At 39.5% G+C, this 18577-nt stretch overlaps 3 protein-coding genes across 32 annotated transcripts in view; 2 read left to right on the forward strand and 1 right to left on the reverse strand.

The window, feature by feature from the left end:
* The first annotated feature begins 1323 nt into the window (after nucleotides 1-1323).
* On the forward strand, nucleotides 1324-8300 carry ift46 (intraflagellar transport 46 homolog (Chlamydomonas)). Of its 4 annotated transcripts, XM_027012696.2 has the most exons (12): nucleotides 1530-1800; nucleotides 2353-2449; nucleotides 2523-2599; nucleotides 2729-2883; nucleotides 3389-3463; nucleotides 3618-3711; nucleotides 4035-4163; nucleotides 5783-5901; nucleotides 6124-6190; nucleotides 6490-6550; nucleotides 6626-6711; nucleotides 7856-8300. In XM_027012696.2, exons 1-12 carry the CDS (start codon nucleotides 1786-1788, stop codon nucleotides 7946-7948), a joined length of 1068 nt encoding a protein of 355 aa, XP_026868497.2. In that variant the 5' UTR covers nucleotides 1530-1785; the 3' UTR covers nucleotides 7949-8300. The 4 variants fall into 4 exon arrangements, with proteins under 4 accessions (XP_026868499.2, XP_026868497.2, XP_026868500.2 ...); XM_027012698.2 differs by lacking the exons at nucleotides 1530-1800; nucleotides 2353-2449 and adding an exon at nucleotides 1324-1490; XM_027012699.2 differs by lacking the exon at nucleotides 2353-2449.
* An 84-nt stretch (nucleotides 8301-8384) lies between these two features.
* Nucleotides 8385-12196, forward strand: LOC113579039 (HEPACAM family member 2). Of its 3 annotated transcripts, none has more exons than XM_027012703.2 (7): nucleotides 8385-8654; nucleotides 8827-9150; nucleotides 9277-9531; nucleotides 9610-9735; nucleotides 10213-10251; nucleotides 10498-10529; nucleotides 12093-12196. In XM_027012703.2, the coding sequence occupies exons 1-7, from the start codon at nucleotides 8609-8611 to the stop codon at nucleotides 12096-12098; spliced, it is 828 nt and encodes a 275-aa protein (XP_026868504.2). In that variant the 5' UTR covers nucleotides 8385-8608; the 3' UTR covers nucleotides 12099-12196. The 3 variants fall into 3 exon arrangements, with proteins under 3 accessions (XP_026868504.2, XP_026868503.2, XP_026868502.2); XM_027012702.2 differs by lacking the exon at nucleotides 12093-12196 and adding an exon at nucleotides 10682-11045 and having other exon boundaries at nucleotides 9277-9536; nucleotides 9663-9735; XM_027012701.2 differs by lacking the exon at nucleotides 12093-12196 and adding an exon at nucleotides 10682-11045.
* A 1235-nt stretch (nucleotides 12197-13431) lies between these two features.
* The window catches only part of dlg2 (discs, large homolog 2 (Drosophila)), a 155089-nt gene continuing 149943 nt past the window's right edge, over nucleotides 13432-18577 (reverse strand). For all 25 annotated transcript variants that reach the window (XM_035535275.1, XM_035535289.1, XM_035535299.1 and 22 more), the window contains 4 exons: nucleotides 17560-17732; nucleotides 17188-17297; nucleotides 16999-17090; nucleotides 13432-16368 (listed from right to left, as the gene is read on the reverse strand). In XM_035535275.1, coding sequence (XP_035391168.1) covers nucleotides 16262-16368; nucleotides 16999-17090; nucleotides 17188-17297; nucleotides 17560-17732 — 482 coding nt within the window. In that variant the 3' untranslated portion in view covers nucleotides 13432-16261. The remainder of the gene's footprint in view (nucleotides 16369-16998; nucleotides 17091-17187; nucleotides 17298-17559; nucleotides 17733-18577) is intronic.

The following is an 18577-nucleotide window of genomic DNA, read 5'->3' on the forward strand; positions in this document are numbered from 1 at the left end:
AGGGGCAGATAGGGTGGTGGCGTGGTGGTGTGGGCAGCAGGGGCAGATAGGGTGGTGGTGTAGGCAGCAGGGGCAGATAGGGTGGTGGTGTAGGCAGCAGGGGCAGATAGGGTGGTGGCGTGGGCAGCAGGGGCAGATAGGGTGGTGGCGTGGTGGTGTCGGCAGCAGGGGCAGATAGGGTGGTGGTGTAGGCAGCAGGGGCAGATAGGGTGGTGGTGTACGCAGCAGGGGCAGATACGGTTCTTATTTCTTTCCAGCTTCTCTTTGGCTGTACAGCTGGACCTGAAGATCCCCACAACTCTCCTCACTTGGACATTACATTGTCAAGTTCAGGAACTGAAGCAAGGCTATCTTTAACTATTAGATTAAGTGCGTGTGAAACATGGCAGGGTAGACACCACAGGTTTGACCCATTGTCTGGTCACACACAAAACCTTTTCCTGGAGGACCTGGAGTATTCAAGGACATTGTGGAGACAGCATAATTCTAATTCTGCCTGTCCCCTAATTCCATCGGTCCTGTCCAGAAATATTAACTTGAGAGAGAAGGGCGGATTGGGGGACGGGTGGAACAGAGAACTTTTGAGATAACTATACCTTCAGATGTATGTGTCCCTTTAAATCTAAAAATCCAGTGAACAAGGCATATTAAATAAAGTTTTAGTTGCTAGCTTGCACATAGTGAATCAATTGTCTAAAAGACACTAGAAATAACTGAAATGCACTTTAAAAACAAAACAAAAATATGAAATCAGACAAACCTGAACAGTGAATCATAACACTGAAAACATACCAAAGAATGTAGGCCACTAGAACTGACATTAAATACTGGGAAAAAGCAATATTTGTTGTCATTTGGGCATCTAAGCACCAAGCTTTGTCAATGTCCTCTTTTTCTTAGAGTCCTGCTTTCAATCATCATGAGCAAACCCTGTTAGATACCGGAGCCTTTCTGTCTTCAGACTCCCAACGCAAGGTCTCTGCCTATCAGCCATGACATGGCAGCTTGACTGCGAGCTGGTCAGCTGAGGTCATCCACTCCCTCTTCTTGTCTCCTTTACCCCTCCCTTTCTCTTTCTCTCTCTCTCTCTTTCTCTCTCTCTCTCTCTCTCCAAGCACAGGAGTGGCTCGTTCATGCAGAGAACATCTAATCTTTACTAAGCTTGTCTCTTTCCTTTCTACGTAGGCCCTTAGAACATGCCTCACTTTTTCCCCGTCATCCTGTATATTTAGATAGTAGATATAGGACACACATATACTCTGTGCTTTCCTCAAAAAAGTGGAACTTTCTTGATTCACTACCTTGGTGTCAGTGTCTCTTGACTTCCCCGGATCCGGCTACAGAGGACGGAGAGCAGAGGGTAACTTGGAGGAGATAGAACCTGAAGGACTGGTCACTTTGGACCAGTTTCTAACAAACCCCCCTCCATGCAGTAATTAGTGCAGAGTGGATTACAGTGCGCAGCAGGTTCCTTCTGCCTCACTGAAGAAGTAAGTGCTTCTTTGGGTCTTGCGGTGTACATGCTTTTCAGAGTGAATATTCTTCGATAGCTATTTATGCTCAACATTCTCGTCCCTTTACATTTATTTTTCTGTTTATAGTACTTTTACAACATTGATATTTGTACATGTCATACCGCTGCTATTACAACTAAGTTTTTCCAGCTGGTATCAATAAAGTATTTTGGCTCATGTTCTCGCCGTAGCCACTTTGAGAACTCGACCAAGTCTCTGCTTTAATATCGTGAGATTGGTATCCCTAGGTAACGGTACACCGCCTGCTTACATGGAGCGTCAAAAGGTAACTGCTTAGCTAAGACAACTAGCTATGTAATATCAGATTTGACCCGCTACAGTCATTGGTTTATATATTACGATATTCTATAAAGTGCAAGGTTAATATGAATTATTTTTGGAAAACAATTTTGGCAGTTAGCCATATAACTCGCTATTTTGTTTGTGTAACGCAAGCTAACTTAGCTAGGTTAGAGGTTAGCCTATCTTAGGTCTCTAACGCTAGCTCGATAAACGAGTTAGTGCTACATTATTGCTATTTATATTGTATTGCTACTTATTCCACTAACTACGTGTGACTAAGTTAAACTATCTAGCTAGTTAGCTAACCTATGAAACCTAGGTCATACGAAACAAATCATTGCATCTCACCTAGCTATCTAGCGTTAAGATAGCTAACGAATTAATGTAAACATTATCTGAATATGTAGTTAGCTAGCTAGACAGCTAGCCATTCTGCTTGGTACTGAGTAACGCAGCTATCTAGCTAACTTGTATAGTTAGCTATTTAGCTAGCTAGCTTGTCGACTTTGTTCCTTTGACACCTAAATGCTTTCAGACCAAGCTCATAAGCAACCAACCATACGACGAGACACTGGACGTTAACGATTCAGAAGAGGTCGCCAGTTTGTACACACCAACTCCGCGACAAACGGGTGAAAAGCTGTCTGTCTCCGCCTTACTCTTATAACATCGTTCATGGGTCTAAATAATATTTTATGATTGCAGTGTTCAGGAACACGAGTAGACAGCAGCTGAAAGAAATGGCCAATACCAACAGTGATGAGTTTGTTGAAGATACCAAGGTAGCTAAAATAATGACACTGGCGGCGAGTCATTTTGAACGTGCTTTATAAAACGTATTTTACGAACGTGCTTCATAAAAAGTACAATTTCAGTCAACTGTTTCGACTTTGTGTACTGAATTGTATCAGCAAAGAAAGAAGGATCAACCAACCAGTCCCCAAGGAGGCAGTGAAAATAATGAGGAAGAAGATGATGATGATGACGATGATGATGATGATGACGACTCTGATGAGACGGAATCAGATGAAGAAGAAGAAGGGGAGCCGAGTTCAGCTCTTGAAGGGTAAGAACAAAATTTAGTTGAACAATTGGTTTTTAAAATATGGGAGTTCAGACTTTGTTCTGACTGAATAAAAACAAGACTGATTGAAGCACATCATAGAGTAATCCACAGGGACACAAAGCTTTTGATAAGTGCAGTCAAGTAGCTTTACTTATTTGGCTAATTTTACTCAAAACAAGAGAACCAGGAGAACCAGGACTAAGGGAGAGCTGTAATGTCTACATGCACACAACCCTGCATCACATCAACTGATTACACTACATTCTAATGGACTTCCTTTAACAAAGATAAAAGCCACATTGGTGAAATTCATTCCAGCCAAAACCAACTTGATGCAAAGGTCTGCTGTGCCATGTGTCATTTATTATTGATTTACTTTATTATTAGCTCATTATTTGAATGGTTGAAGTTTTTGGTGTGTGTGTGTGTGTGTGTGTGTGTGTGTGTGTGTGCGCGCACATGCACGCACTTGCGTGACCGTGTTTCCATGCATCTACACTTGCAGGGCATATGATCCAGCAGATTATGACCACCTTCGTGTTACAGCAGAAATCAAAGAACTTTTCCAGTATATCACACGGTAAAGAACATGCACTTGAATTAAGAAGCAAACCACAACCTGTTTTCACTTCTGTTTGGTTAATCTGCTAATAGTAGAATATAAATTAAAAATGGATTCACAGATGAAAGCAATTTCTTGACATTTATATTGATATTCAGGCCCTCTCCTTCAGATATACACCACAGACCATAGAGTTGGATCATAAGCTGAAACCATTTATCCCTGACTTCATCCCAGCTGTAGGGGACATTGATGCTTTCCTCAAAGTGAGTGCAGTCTTATTATCTATGCTATATGTTTGCAGTATATTTGTTTGAGTGTTAGTGAACACACAGGGAGTTCTAGATTATTGCTTAGCTTAGAAGCTGTATATATATTTTTTGTGATATTTTGAAGAATATGTGTGACTATATAGTAAGTGCAGAATCACTGGTACAGTCAAACATAAAATGTTCAAACAATCCTACTGAATGTTTGCAAATGCATGTGCAGAGTCACACCTTTCTAGAATTAAAGCAAACCAGCAGACATTGGACAGCTGGTTTTACAGCTTGTGGCGTGCTGTAAAAGTCTCGGTTGTGACGACCAGGTTCCTCGGCCTGACGGGAAGTCAGATGGCCTGGGACTGCTGGTGCTGGATGAGCCCTGTGCTAAGCAGTCGGACCCCACTGTCCTCTCCTTGTGGCTCTCAGAGAACAGCAAGCAACACAACATCACTGTAAATATACTTCCCACCTCATGCACACAATCATATTCTTGTTTCTACATTCATATTTATGGTTTGGACATAAGCGTGTGCGTGTGCGTGTGTGTGTGTGTGTGTACATTCACTGGCCACTTTATTACTTTATTAGGTACAACTTGCTAGTACCAGGTTTTGCTTTCAAAACTGCCTTAATTCTTCATGAAATAAATTCAACAAGGTGCTGGAAACATTCCTCAGCATCAGAGGTCCGTATTGTCATGATAGCATCACACTGTTGCTGTAGATTTGTTTGCTACACATCCATTACATCAATATCCCGTTCTACCACATCCTAACGATGGTCTTTTGGATGGAGATCTGGTGACTGTGTAGGCCATTAGAATACAGTGAACTCACTGTCAAGTTCAAGAAACCAGTTTGAGATGATTTGAGCTTTATGACATGACACATTATCATGCTGGAAGTAGCCATCAGAACATGGGCAGTCTGGGGTCATAAAGTGATGGACATGGTCAGCAACAATCCTGAGGTATTGAGGTATTGTAATCAGCTGGGATTAAGGTGCCCAAAGTGTGCAAAGAATATATCCCCCACACTAATATACCACCACCACAAGCCTGAACCTTTGATGCAAAGCAAGATGAAGCCATGCTTTCATGTTGTTTTGCTAAATTCTGACCCTACCATCTGAATATCACAGCAGAAATCAAGACTCATCAGATCAGGTGGCGTTTTTCCAATCTTCTGTTGTCCAGTTTTGATACGCCTGTGTAATTGTAGCCTCAGTTGCCTGTTCTTAGCTGACAGAAATGGCACCTGCTGTGGTCTTCTGCTACTGTAGCCCATCTGCTTTAAGGTTCAGTTGTAATGAGACGTTATTTGGGTTACTGCCTTTCTAACAGCAAAAACAAGTGTGGCCATTCTCTTCTGACATCAACAAGGCATTTTCACTCAGAGAACTGCCACTCACTGGATATTTTTTTGTTTTCTGCCCATTCTCTGTAGAAATGGTTGTGGTGTGAAAATCCCAGTAGATCAGCAGTTTTTGAAATACTCAGACCAGCCCGTCTAGCACGAACAACCAAGCCATGTTCAAAGTCTCTTAAATCACCATTCTGTCCCATTGTAATGCTCAGTTTGAACTACAGCAGGTCATCTTGACCACGACTTCATGCCTAAATGCATTGAGTTGCTGCCATATTACTGGCATATTAGATATTTGCGTTAAAGAGTTTTTGAACAGGTGTACCTAATAAAGTGGCCCGTGTGTCTGTATCTGTATGTGTGTGTGTGTGTGTGTGTGTGTGTGTAAATGTAGTAATACAAGTGCATAAGGGTCTTTAAAGATTAGCAGTTTGCCTCCGCCTAGGGTTTGGTTCACTTTAGTTTAATGAAGCATTGATCATATGCCGAAAATGTTATTGTTTCTCCCCTTAATACTGCCCATAGTGTTATCATTCATGCTAATCAATATCACTGAACAGCTTTTTTATTATTGAATTTGCTTCAAAAGGAATTTGTTCATGGGAACTCTAAAAACATGGCTCACATGTGACCTACTTGATATGTACACTGAAGTGAGCTCTCCATCATACACAAACTAAATATCACTCCAACATTGTCCTTTAAAGGAGGTGAAAGTGAAGAGTATTGAGAATCCAGAGAAGAACCCCAAAGCCATAGATAACTGGATAGAGAGCATCAGTGAATTGCACCGTTCCAAACCGCCAGCTACTGTACACTACACCAGGCAAGCACGCACACACACACACACACACACACACACACACACACACACACACACACACACACACACACACTATAAACTACAAAATACATCCACGCACACACTTGCAATGCAGTACACTGTACACAGCAACAAATGCAAACACACTGCAATACACCACACAAGTACTTCTTTTATTGTTGTAACAAAAACTGAAAGAAATAGAGTTGTGTGTGTTTTCATCAGACACATGCCAGACATTGACACCCTGATGCAGGAGTGGCCTGCTGAGTTTGAGGAGCTTTTGGGCAAGGTTAGTCTTGAAATACTGACTTGTAAACCCTTAGAACATTTTGGAAATTCAGATGCATTCTGTTTGAAATGTAACCAAAATTAGAGCTCTAGGCCCTGGGGTTTTGTAAAAAACAAACAAACAAAAACAACAACATTTTCCCCATCCCTGCCAGTTACTGTCCTTATCAAGTCTACTACATATTTATACATTATACATAGTGTTTTCTGTACATACACTCAGTAATATCAAAAGGAGGAATATAATCTGGATCAGTTCAGGCTTTCTACACAAAGAGCTTGCCTCTCTCACTCTTTCAGGTTAACCTCCCCACAGCAGATATTAACTGTGGCCTGGCAGAATACATTGACATCATCTGTGGTGAGCTCAGTCTTTTATTTCTTCCTGATCTTTTAAAGCCTTGCCACTGGACCTAAGAAGCTTTAATTCCTACAGGTATCCTGGACATCCCAGTGTACAAGAACCGAATCCAGTCCCTCCACGTACTGTTCACTCTTTATTCGGAATTCAAAAACTCCCAGGTTAGCATAAACAACATCTAAACACCTGTTTCTTCTCTGGTAGTTTTATGGTGCAGTATATGACTTGCCCATATGACTGGTGATGAATGATACTTTGGAAGTATGGATAGTTATTGTATGGATGGGCATTTGGAAGTATGGATAGGCATTTGATGAGTCCTGGTAAATGACCATGTGTATTTAGCATAACCTTGAGCAGATTTGCATATAATCAATGTTTATTTGCACTAGTTCCAAGGCCTCACATCAACGTTCCGTATTGCATTTGTTTATTTATTTTTTGTTGGTGTTGTTGGAATGACTATATGGGTACTGCCTTAGCTCTGATATAATGGATGTTACTACACAAATGTTTCATGACTGATTTTATCCCACATGTATGTATCAGATCTCTTATTATTGTGGGGTGGGAGGGTGAGTGGTAATGCATAGTGATTGACCCAATGTAAAGCAGGATGTGCTGGGTCTTTTTTGCTCTCCACAATATTACTCACTTCAAACCTATTAATGGTTGGGCCTTTAACACCCATTCCAACTGAAATGATTCCAACTGCTGATTATCTTTACCCTTACTATGAGACATAATTCATATGTTTTTGAGTGGGCAAGTATCATTAGCTTTGGTGCAAATAATAATAACTATATGGGGGGGGGAGCGTCCCGTGACACTATACTGTAGCTGCCTGTCTCATACTGAAGAATCCTTGTAGTCTTTGCTAAACTGTGTACTGCCCAGATAAAGTTTAAAATCAGGTGAATTGGAAAAGTTAATTTGATGGGATTTTTTAAGGTCTTTAACAAACTGACATTGACAGAGTGAATAAGTTAATTAACTATAGACATTGCTATGGCATCTTTGGCATCTGAAGTTTTATATGTTCATATCAAACTTCTCACAGCAACAGCTTCACAGTTAATAATGCTTCATAAACCTGAAGCTCAGAAATATAGTATGGGTATTTATGCACACTGACTGGACAGCTGATATGCACCACATGTTCAACTACTTGAAGTAACATTGGATTACATGTTCTGATCAACTGAATGTTTCAGGTTTGTCAAAAATCCTGTGATTGTTTTTCAGCTTTGCATCACTGTTTGTGATATAATCTCACTGATTCTTATCCTCTCCTATTCCTGTCAGCACTTTAAGGCTTTGGCAGAGGGCCAGATGTCCAATACTCCATCTGCTCTACACACTGCTACTGCAGAACCAGATACACTGACATTAGAGTAATCACACCCCCTCCCCGCTGTGTCTTACGTATGTATGTATGTATGTGTGTATGTATACAATTGCAAGTACAAAGGCCTTCTGAAATGGATCTAATCTAATTAATTCCAGTCCACCCCCACAGTTGCCCCCTTGATGTACCTGATATTCTCACAAGTGAGCATACTGTTGTGCCTTTTAAAGGTAACTAATGTCTCTGTGACAGCATTATTATTTTCAGCAGTCTGGAAACAGCATTTCCATTGGTTAACAAAATGTACATATAATTAGCTTTAAACATTTCATTTGTTAGGTGCTGTGCAAAAGAATATTTTCTCAGTTACATTAAAAATAAAGATTTATTTCCTCAGACCCAGCAACACTTTGTTGGTTCCTTCTTCTTAATTTAGTCTGCCTCAAGTGCTGTGTAAAAACGTGTGGACCAAGCAACTCACTTTCACAGTGAGTGTGCTTAAATACAACTGTAGGTAGCGCTCTTATCTTCCTCTCTCCAGCAACTGTTCCTTAGTTTTCATAAGAGTTTCTCCCTTCTGACGTCACATACTGCAGATCAGTGCTTGGTAGTCATTAATAACCCAGTCCTACCAAGGAGCTTCATGTTCAGTGATTGTTTATGGACTTGGCTAGATAAGACGACTCCTGTAACTCAGGATTATATTTACAATGTCATGTTTTCGTATTTTAATGCTTTTTCTGTGGTCATTTGTTGGTAAGAATTTTTCTTTGTTTCTTTGCAACATAATGGATAACACCAAATATGCAGTACTATAACTTTTACATTAAGCTACTGTAATTTACAAGGATAAAACGGTCATTACATTTGTACTGTCATTTTACAATCATAAACAAACTAAGCTAGTGTATGTTACATTGTTTTATAGGTAAAGGTACTGATGGGTGTAAGGAATTGCATGTGAAAGGCGTGTTACGCGGTCAAGTGGAGCTCCCAGGACACTTTACAAACAGTCAAGATGTGCAAATTGTGTCATGGTCTAAATATACAACTGAAACTTCTTCAAAATCTTTATTATTACAGACAGAAGGCAATACTAGTGTGAACTACAGTCAAAATATTTATTTTAGTAAACACAATATGAGTCTTACTTTGCTTAATCTCACAGCAAATGATGAAGCCATTTATGAGATACTAAAAGTATTTAAAAACAGCACAATAATACGCTGTAACGTCTCATTAACTGTGTCACGTGAGTATTACAATGTATTTCACGTTATGCATGTGTTGTGTATGTTAAGATATTCTTGACCACCTAACCTTTCTTGTTTGGCTTGTCTAAGTCGGCTGTAGTTCTAACATTGTATTTGTGGTTTAGTTCCTCTGGATGCGTTACGGATAGCTGTCTCCTCTTCGAACTTCACGCTGAATTTGAGTTGTGAGGTGAAGGGGGATTTTCTGCTCCTGCGCTGGCTAAAGAATGACTTGCCCCTGCCATTGGACCAAAGAGTCTCTTTCAGTGAGATGAACACAAGCATGCAGGTGTCAAACCTGACCAGTGCGGATTGTGTGAAGTACACCTGTCAGGTTTCAAATGCAATTGAAAAGTCTGAAGCACATAAGACAATCACTGGTGAGGTATAATAATAATAATAATAATAATAATAATAATTTAATAATAATAATGATGGTTTTTTTGTTTTTTTCGTAGATGAAATCACTACAGTTTGTAAGAAAAATGTTCTTTCTACACATTTATATCAGATAATACTTCCTGCTGGTTTCAGTCTCATCGGCATCCTGCTTTTGTGCATCATTTTAGTCCTCATCAAAAAGGGTAATTTTTTCAACTATGTCACAAATTTGTATTTTTACTGTGAAAATGCTACATAGTGGACTTCTACAACCTGCTGTTTAAAACAAATATGATAATATTAAGAGCAGTAATTACTTATTTGCTGAAAATATTATATTACATGACAAATGATGTAGGTTTTGAATCTAGTAACATGTATTCACCGGTGTCTAAAAGGTGTTAATGCAGTAAGAGGATGTTTTTCCTCAGTTATCATAAAGCTAACAATACTGCTAAACATTTTGTAAAAGATGTGAATCAGCTTGGCTGCCCTTTTGGGTCCCCAGCTCAGCCCTTTGCAAAGAAACACAGCAGGTGGTGCAGCATCAAGTGTCAAATGTTAGCAAATCTCATTTAATGCAAGCATTAGACTAATCGTATTGTTTTCACGTGATCTGAACACATAACTTTTTCAAGGAGCCTTCTGCTTTGATCTCATGACTCACGTTATTGTGATAGGTTGCTATAATAAGGATCCATCTAACGGACAAAGTACAGGTAATGTTTTCCTCATAAATAAATAAGTTTGTAAATTAGTGATTTATATCTGGAGAGCATCTCTAAACAGGTGTTCTCAGCTTGTAGTAGAATAATTTAATACCTAATGGAAAGAAAGAAGCTCCCTATAGAACTTCTATACATTATATGAGTGGACACAGGCCATCTGTACTGTACATCATGTTGGCTGATTTAAACCTAAGCCATTTTTTTTCATGTCATTTCACTTTCTGTTGGTTTTCACAGAACCTGTGTATGAGACGCCAGCATTTCCTCAGGTAACTGGATCAAGATCCTTAGAATTTGATCTCACAGAGGAAAAGTATATACATTTACTATAAGCTTAACAACTTCCTTCCAGAATCAATCACACATATTGTCATACATTGTATCTATAACATTTGACTGAGGTATGATGAATGTTTCTCAGGAAGGAACCCCTACATCAGTTGTGAACCCTTTGGCCTATGTCTACACAGACTTCATAAAGCCGAGAAGTTTTCAGCAGCCTTCCGCTACAGATGAATAGACTTAAGACTCAGGCTATTCCACAATTCCAGAAGTTAAAAAGGACTTGGCAGCCCCCACAAAGTACATTAAATTAGTCTCCTCACAGGAGACAGATGTGTGAGGTACTTTATGCTGAACAAAGCTGAGCTGTTCAGTCTAACTACAGTTAATTACAACAAACTAGAGTTCGACTGAAGGGATGTGGGTTTAGGATGATGAATGATGTAATTTTTTTACTCTGCTTCAGATGTTAAAATATGTGTGTAGTTTATCTAGTCTAACAGCAGAAGATAGAATAAATAAATATATATATATATATATATATATATATATATATATATATATATATATATATATATATATATATATATATATATATATATTTATTTATTATATATTTATTTATTATATATATATATATATATATATATATATATATATTCTATAATTCTCTACAATCAGTCATTAGCTCTACAGAATAGTTATACTTCTGTAGATTTCCCCAATGACCAACCCCCCACGAAAATGACAAACTCTCTGTGCTCTGTGCATTATAGTATAATTTTCTCAGTTGAAATTAGAAGGACAAAACTATGCACTAATTTATAATCGCTTAAAGAAAATAGAATGTTTATTGTGTATAATTAATTCTAGAGTATCTTAATCCCTCAAGATAACATTTTTATATTTCTTTCTCATTATGGGTTAGCAAATTAGGCTTTTGACCTCAGCGTTTACAAAGCAATCCAGATTGTAGGTTTCTTGAGCATATCCAGTCAACACACTGGTGAGAAGCAGCAGCAGCCATTGCATGTAGCATACTCTCATCCAGAAACTCTCTGGCCTCTGGGGGACTGCGTCAAGCATAGGAAGGGACACCCAGGACAGGATAACAGGTTGAAGCTGATTAGTTTCTCAGACTTGACACATAGGGCGTAATAATAGATCAAACCAAACCCCTTCTCAGAGGGCAACAATTTAAAATTAAGTTAAAATTGAAAATAAAAGTATTTTATTTCTAAAAAGAATTACTTATTTTATGTTGCCCTGTACACGTTTTCATTTTCATCTTCCTTAGCACACAAAGGTATTGTATAAATAAAATACATTTTTTATTTTCCCTGATCCTACTTAATGTGCAATCTTGTAAATAAGGTTCTATTGGCACTTTAGTCTGTCAGACAGGAAACAAGCCTGAACACCACCACTATACCCCCATCACCAACCCCCTTCTCCCGGGCCCACAGATAGCAACTTTTAGAAACACTTGATGCTTCCCTTTCATCCAGACTGTACATATAGTTTGTGTTTTTTTCCATTCCATACTGAAGATATGAGGACGACACCCAGGACAGCATCATCCACCACTGGGCATGCAGGCATACAGACATTCATACACACATTCAGACCAGGACAATTTGTTTGGACCCACACAGACACAGGGTGACCATGGAAACTCCACCAAGATAGAGACACAAACCCAAGACCCTAGTGCTGAGAGGCAAACATTCCAACCACCAAGACACCTTGATGCAGGAGTGGCCTGCTGAGTTCAAGGACCTTTTGGGTCTTGAAATACTGACATGTAAACCCTTGGAACATTTTGGAAATTCAGGGTTTTGGAGGTTTTTTCAGAGTGCTTGAATTTAAACTTGTCATACCCCTAGGTAATACGTCTCGCTTCTTCTCTGTTCAGCAACTGTTCCTTAGCTTCCATGAGAGTTTTGCCCTTCTGCCAACATGCTGCAGATCAGTGTTTGGTAGTTATTAATAATGTATTCCTACTTTGTCTTCAGTATTTCTGTGAATTTTTGGTTGTCAACGATGATTTATCATTTTAATATGCATCAACAAAAATCTGAATTTAGCCACAATAAATATTCACTTTCACTAAAAATGCTTGATGTCTGGATTATAAAATCTAACGTTCACCTACAAAACATATATGGCAATGTTCAGGGGGTATAATAACACAGTAAGAGACTGAAATCAGAGGGCATAATGTCTTACTGGAGACATAGTCTACACATAGTCTACTGAACCACTATAGAATACCTGGAAACCATGCAGCCCTCACAAAACACTTGAATGAAAACAGGAATGGAAGATGTATTACTGCTTACTCACCACAATGAGTCATTTCCTGCGGCATTTGGTGCAACAGTCACTTCGAACTATCCATTTACACCGAATACCTACTTGAGCTTGTGGCAAACCCAGTGGTAGGGTCCCAAGTTTTTTTCAATAATAAAATGTACTTATTATTACAAGTACTGAAGACTACTGTTTAGGATTTTTACTCCCATGCTGGAATTTTCTTACATGACCTGAGGGTCCTCGATGATGTAAACTCTTTCAAGAAGAAAGTTAACTTTTCTGTCTGGCAAGGCTTTTAATAAAATGGGTCTGCCTCGACTCTACTTCTACCATGCTCGTTTTAACTTTGCACTTTTTTTCAATGCAGCCACATTTTTACTTCCTTGAAATAAAATTTGAGAGTATGAGCTGTGGTGCTGTGTCTGTCATTTCTGATCATGTGCTCGAAACACAGTCTAACCTGATCTTTGAACTTTAACCTTGAGTATAAAGCAAACAGACAGGGAAAGCCTGCAGTGCAGGAAGATGCCAAACCCACTGATGATACAAAGGACACAGACAGGTTGTGTGGAAAAGTCTCACGAAAGCTTTAATTTACATTAGTGGAAATGGAGGCTTAGGGGAGTGCCTTCATATAATGCCTAAAGCAAAGTTTTATTGTGAGTCTTCAAAGCAATCAGGAGTACATACGTCAACATGGTGCAAATGACACTTCTTTTTTTTTTTTACTTTTTTTTCCCTTTTGAAAATAAAAATAAAAAATAACTCAATTATTCATTTAAGAACAGACATCAGTGATAACTGTACAGTCTCACTGGTGTTAAATGTACTTTAAATGTTTACAACTATGGAATGAAACAACACAAACAATATGTACAGTCTGGATGAAAGGGAAGCATCAAGTGTTTCTAAAAGTTGCTATCTGTGGGCCCGGGAGAAGGTGGTTGGTGATGGGGGTATAGTGGTGGTGTTCAGGCTTGTTTCCTGTCTGACAGACTAAAGTGCCAATAGAACCTTATTTACAAGATTGCACATTAAGTAGGATCAGGGAAAATAAAAAATTGTATTTTATTTATACAATACCTTTGTGTGCTAAGGAAGATGAAAATGAAAAAGTGTACAGGGCAACATAAAATAAGTAATTCTTTTTTTAAAAAATAAAATACCTTTTATTTTCAATTTTAACTTAATTTTAAACTGTTGCCCTCTGACAAGGGGTTTGGTTTGATCTGTTATTACACCCTATGTGTCAACCCTGAGAAACTATTCAGCTTCAGTTTAGTTTTTACTGCACTGATTATTTTAAAAGGGACTACAGGCTCTGGGGAGCACCGTGAGGCTTCAGAGAGCCTCTCTCCAGTTCAGCTTGTAAGGTGATGATGTTTCCTGTCAAACCACAGCACATGCACTCAGTGCTCTGTGCAACATAATCAAATTAACTGAACAATATACACAAATTTGATTTCATGCGTTGAAAGAAGGCGATGCAGTAATGTGAAACATCACACTGCAAGGCCTGCTTGCACTGAACTAATAATGGGCTGTTTGTCACGGTAGAGCTACTTGTACTTTGTTCAATGAGCAGAAATTTAGATCAGTCACACAAATTAGAACTTTGAATGTATTACACTCGATGGAGTGAACCGGCTCCTGGTGAATAGCTTTTCCCCTTCAAATGTCACTCTAAGAGTCTTAACAGGAAAGTATTCAGACCCTAAAAATGTGTGCAATGATGATAGGAGGAATTACATGCTACAGATAACAAGCACAACAGAAATCTTATTTTATCTTAAATCTATCTTGAAGGAAAATGGTCCTAGCATTCAGCTTTTCCAAATTGTTACCTACTGGTTAAGTACACCATGATAGTGGTTATCAGCATTATCAGAAAGAAACTAATTATATTAACCATAACTGCATATTCTCTCTCAACACTAGCAGTCAACCATTTGAATAATAATGAAATGAACAAAGATGTGGTCAGTTAGTGCAACATTAAAAACAACAACAAAAAAAACCCCCACACATAAACAATAAAAAAAAAAACTTCCTGGTCAAAAAAAAAATTTCCTCTTTAAGGCAAGTGGTGACCAATACATCAGCACCCCTGCAGCCACACATCTTTACTTCCGGATGTCAACATCTGCGGCTCAGTTGTTGCCTTGTGGTTTAAAGTTTGCGAAAGCGTTACACTAATTCAGGCAAGGGCTCCAAGTCTGAGAATAAGAGGGGTGTACGTGTGCGCGTTAATTATCTGTGCCATCTACCAAGACCTTTAGTTACACACACATGTTACACACACTTTAGTTACACACAAATGTCAACATTTTGCCACCTGTTTGGATTTGGGTAAAAACGAACTTCAGTGAAGTTGAGTCAACATGAGTTTTTCTGAAATGGATTTTGGAAGGGAGAAACCTGTATTGGTCACCATCCTGCATTTCCACGCACGCATGCACAGCCACGCCTTCTCAGTGAAGACCAGGTGTCACAGGATAAACACCCCCACCAAAACTATGTCTACTACAACACTATATCACACCAGTAAAAGCTTTTGTTCAAAAGTAGTCTTTTTTTTTTTAAAAACAAAGTTATACATTATCTTTATAAATATTTCTGTTCTGTTGTGCCCTCTATCAATATAAATAGCAAAATATAATGTCAAATTTCCTATACTTAGTTGTATCCCTTTTACAGTTTACACTAATTAAAGCATCTTTTGACTTTTTCTCAAAGTTTAATTTAGAAACATAGCTACATATACAATTTAAAACTAGAAATCTTTAAGGAATCATTCAGACAAAGTGGGTTCTGGTGGCAAAAAGAAATACAAAAACATATGCCTAAGGGGAGAGAACCAGCGTGCGTCGAGGGGCCAGGGGAGTGCATAGATCCCAGAGTGGACGAGACGAGGAGAGCTGCAGAGAGACGGAGCAAGCGGAGAGAGCCAGCTCCAGGGCCGACGCCAGCGAGGCAGGCCACGTGGCCATCAGCTCCTCCGGGGGCCGGGCGCCAGAAGCTTGGCCGTCGCACGATGCCGTGACCTGCGAGCGCCTGTCCTTCCCTTTCACATCACGGCCGAGACGAACGCCGGCAAAGGGGCCGACGTTCGTTTCCAGTGCGTCAAGTGACTTCTCTTAACTCAAAGTACTAAGCAATTTGTTTACAATGGTCCGTTTTTGTGTTTTGTTTTTTTTCCAGGCCCAGAAAATGTTTTCCAACACTTTGTGGAGTACATTCAGGAACATTCATAGTGAAAGTGGAAAAAAAATCCAACATAACAAACAAAATAATATTCACTATAATTATCAACAATAAACATTACCATAATAATTTATCATATGTTACAAATTATGCCTATGTTTTTTTGCAGTCCAATGTCCCTGGAAGGGGAATGTGTTCCTTATAGCTTCTCTTTGGAGGGAATCCAGATATAAGGGCCAGACTGCTCCTCTATCACCATCTTACACTGAGTATAAATGTCCTCCAACGTCTCTGCCTGCACAAGAGCTGGGGGGGAACAAAAGAGAAAGAAAGAGAAGAGAGGAAGAAAAACAAAGTTTTTATTAAATGGCTCATATGCACATTATTCCACAGGCTTTTATAAAGCTCATTCTGCTAGAGATAACAAACCCTTACAATGGCCTTTATAATATTCACTTACTGGCCCATCAGACTGTTTTATTAAAAAAGCGAGAGCCATATATATTTTTTGTCCTATCTAACCTGTAACGCCTTTCACCTTAGAGATTAACAGACCCATCACTGAGTCTTCATGTGAATCCTATTAAAAATATATTGTCCTTCATTGAGAAAAACAGTGCAACGTCAGTGTCTGGTTTCTCTGTTCAGCTCTGTCTGCTTGCTCATTAATCATGGCTTTAGATGGCCCTATAGTAACCTCATTTGCATCCATGCATTATTCATTAGCCTGCAGCTGTGAGGTGGCTGGCTGGCTCTGCTGTCAGTCACAGCGGGTGGGGGGGGGGGTCGATACGACGACCGTGATTGGCTCCTGTGGTCAGGCGTATGCTAATAGCACTAATAATGTATGTAAATGAGGTGTTCTCCAGCTGCTGGGAAATGCAGGCAGGGGATGCTGCACTCCTCTTCCATGCTAGCTGAACTGCTCGCAGCTACCTGTGAAGTACTCGCCGAACTCCTGCTCCAGCTTCATGGCGCGGTCGTACGTCTTCTTGGCCTGCTCTTCTGTCAGCCTCTTGTTCATCTCCCTGCAAATGTAGCAGTGTTGCCAGCTCAGTGCACAACAGCCACAGAAAGCTCTAGATTTCCCACCAACCTATTTATGCTTAAAAACTGTGTGCTTACATTAAAGACTCGGTGGATTTAGGCTTTATAAAGATGGCAATAGGGTATAGTTGTGCTACTTGTAATCGTTTGATAGCATTTCCAGATACGTCCAGTATGCAGTGCTTTCCCTGCAAAAGCAAAATGAAAACCGTTCTGCAGTCACAGTAGAGAACATCTCAGACTAAGCAAATAGAATCAGTAGAATGCAGGTAGAATCAAGTCCCACATCCAGCTGAATTCAGTCCAAGTTTGAGTCCAGATCTCAAACTCAAACCCAAGAGCCTTTTTCGAAAAAAAATATCTGACACACAGTAAGTGGGACCAAATATATTTGAACTGGATTCTACCTTCGCTTGGTCTAGGATTGGTCACTGTAACTGTTCTACTGACCCTCTCAGCCACGTATCTGACTGACTGGACACTGGTCCCATACAGGTTGTCGTTGTACTGGCCGGCCTCGATGAACTTGTGCTCTTGGATGTCCTTCTCCATCTGCTCACGGGAGGTGACGAAGTGATAATCTCGCCCGTCCACCTCGTAATCCCGCCTCGCTCTTGTGGTGTCTGGATTGAACGACAAAGGCGGATTTATTTGAATTAAATTAAGATGGTAATTTGAATATATATATATATATATATATATATATATAGGGCCTCTGTGTTAAACTTCCTTTTTCTCTGGAAACCTTGTATGCTTCACTACAATTTTGAAAATCAGTTTGACTGAACTTTTAATGAAATCTAGATCCATTAATTTGACACAAAGTCAGGGTGCAATTTCAGCCAACGCAGTAGGTTATCTTATGCTGTGGTGTTAAGATATGTGCTGTTATTTTATGCTGTGGAGTGAAGTTGTGAGCATATGACTCCCCCCCCCCCCCCATTTCTTTTGGCTACTGACAAGTTTGTGGTTTCTCTCATACATAGTTATATATGTAGTGCATAGATCTCTATCTTCACAAGAAGAGATGTGACTTCTACTGTTATACAAGCACCAGTAAACTTCCTGTTTATTGATGACTACTGTTCCCACTTACACCTTTGCCCTGAACTGTTATCCGCTTCTTAAAAGATTTCAAAAATGAACAATGATCAAGTTAACACAAACACATTCAAAGGATAAAACACACACACACACACACACACACACACACACACACACACACACACACACACACACACACACACACACACACACAATCTCAACCATAAACAACCATAAAAATGATGACAGTGAGTCAAACGGAGCCTCACCAGATGGATGAATAACGCATGGCCCGGGGTCTGTGTGTGGCTAACAGGTGGTGGTGTTTCTCCACCACTGCTGTCATTCATATACAGTTTCAACATGTTGAGGCCAAAATGAAAGCTGCAGCAGCAGCATGGCGGGAGTGAACTCTTACCAGAAA

This window comes from Electrophorus electricus, chromosome 17 (assembly GCF_013358815.1).
Source record: "Electrophorus electricus isolate fEleEle1 chromosome 17, fEleEle1.pri, whole genome shotgun sequence".
Classification (NCBI taxonomy): domain Eukaryota; kingdom Metazoa; phylum Chordata; class Actinopteri; order Gymnotiformes; family Gymnotidae; genus Electrophorus; species Electrophorus electricus.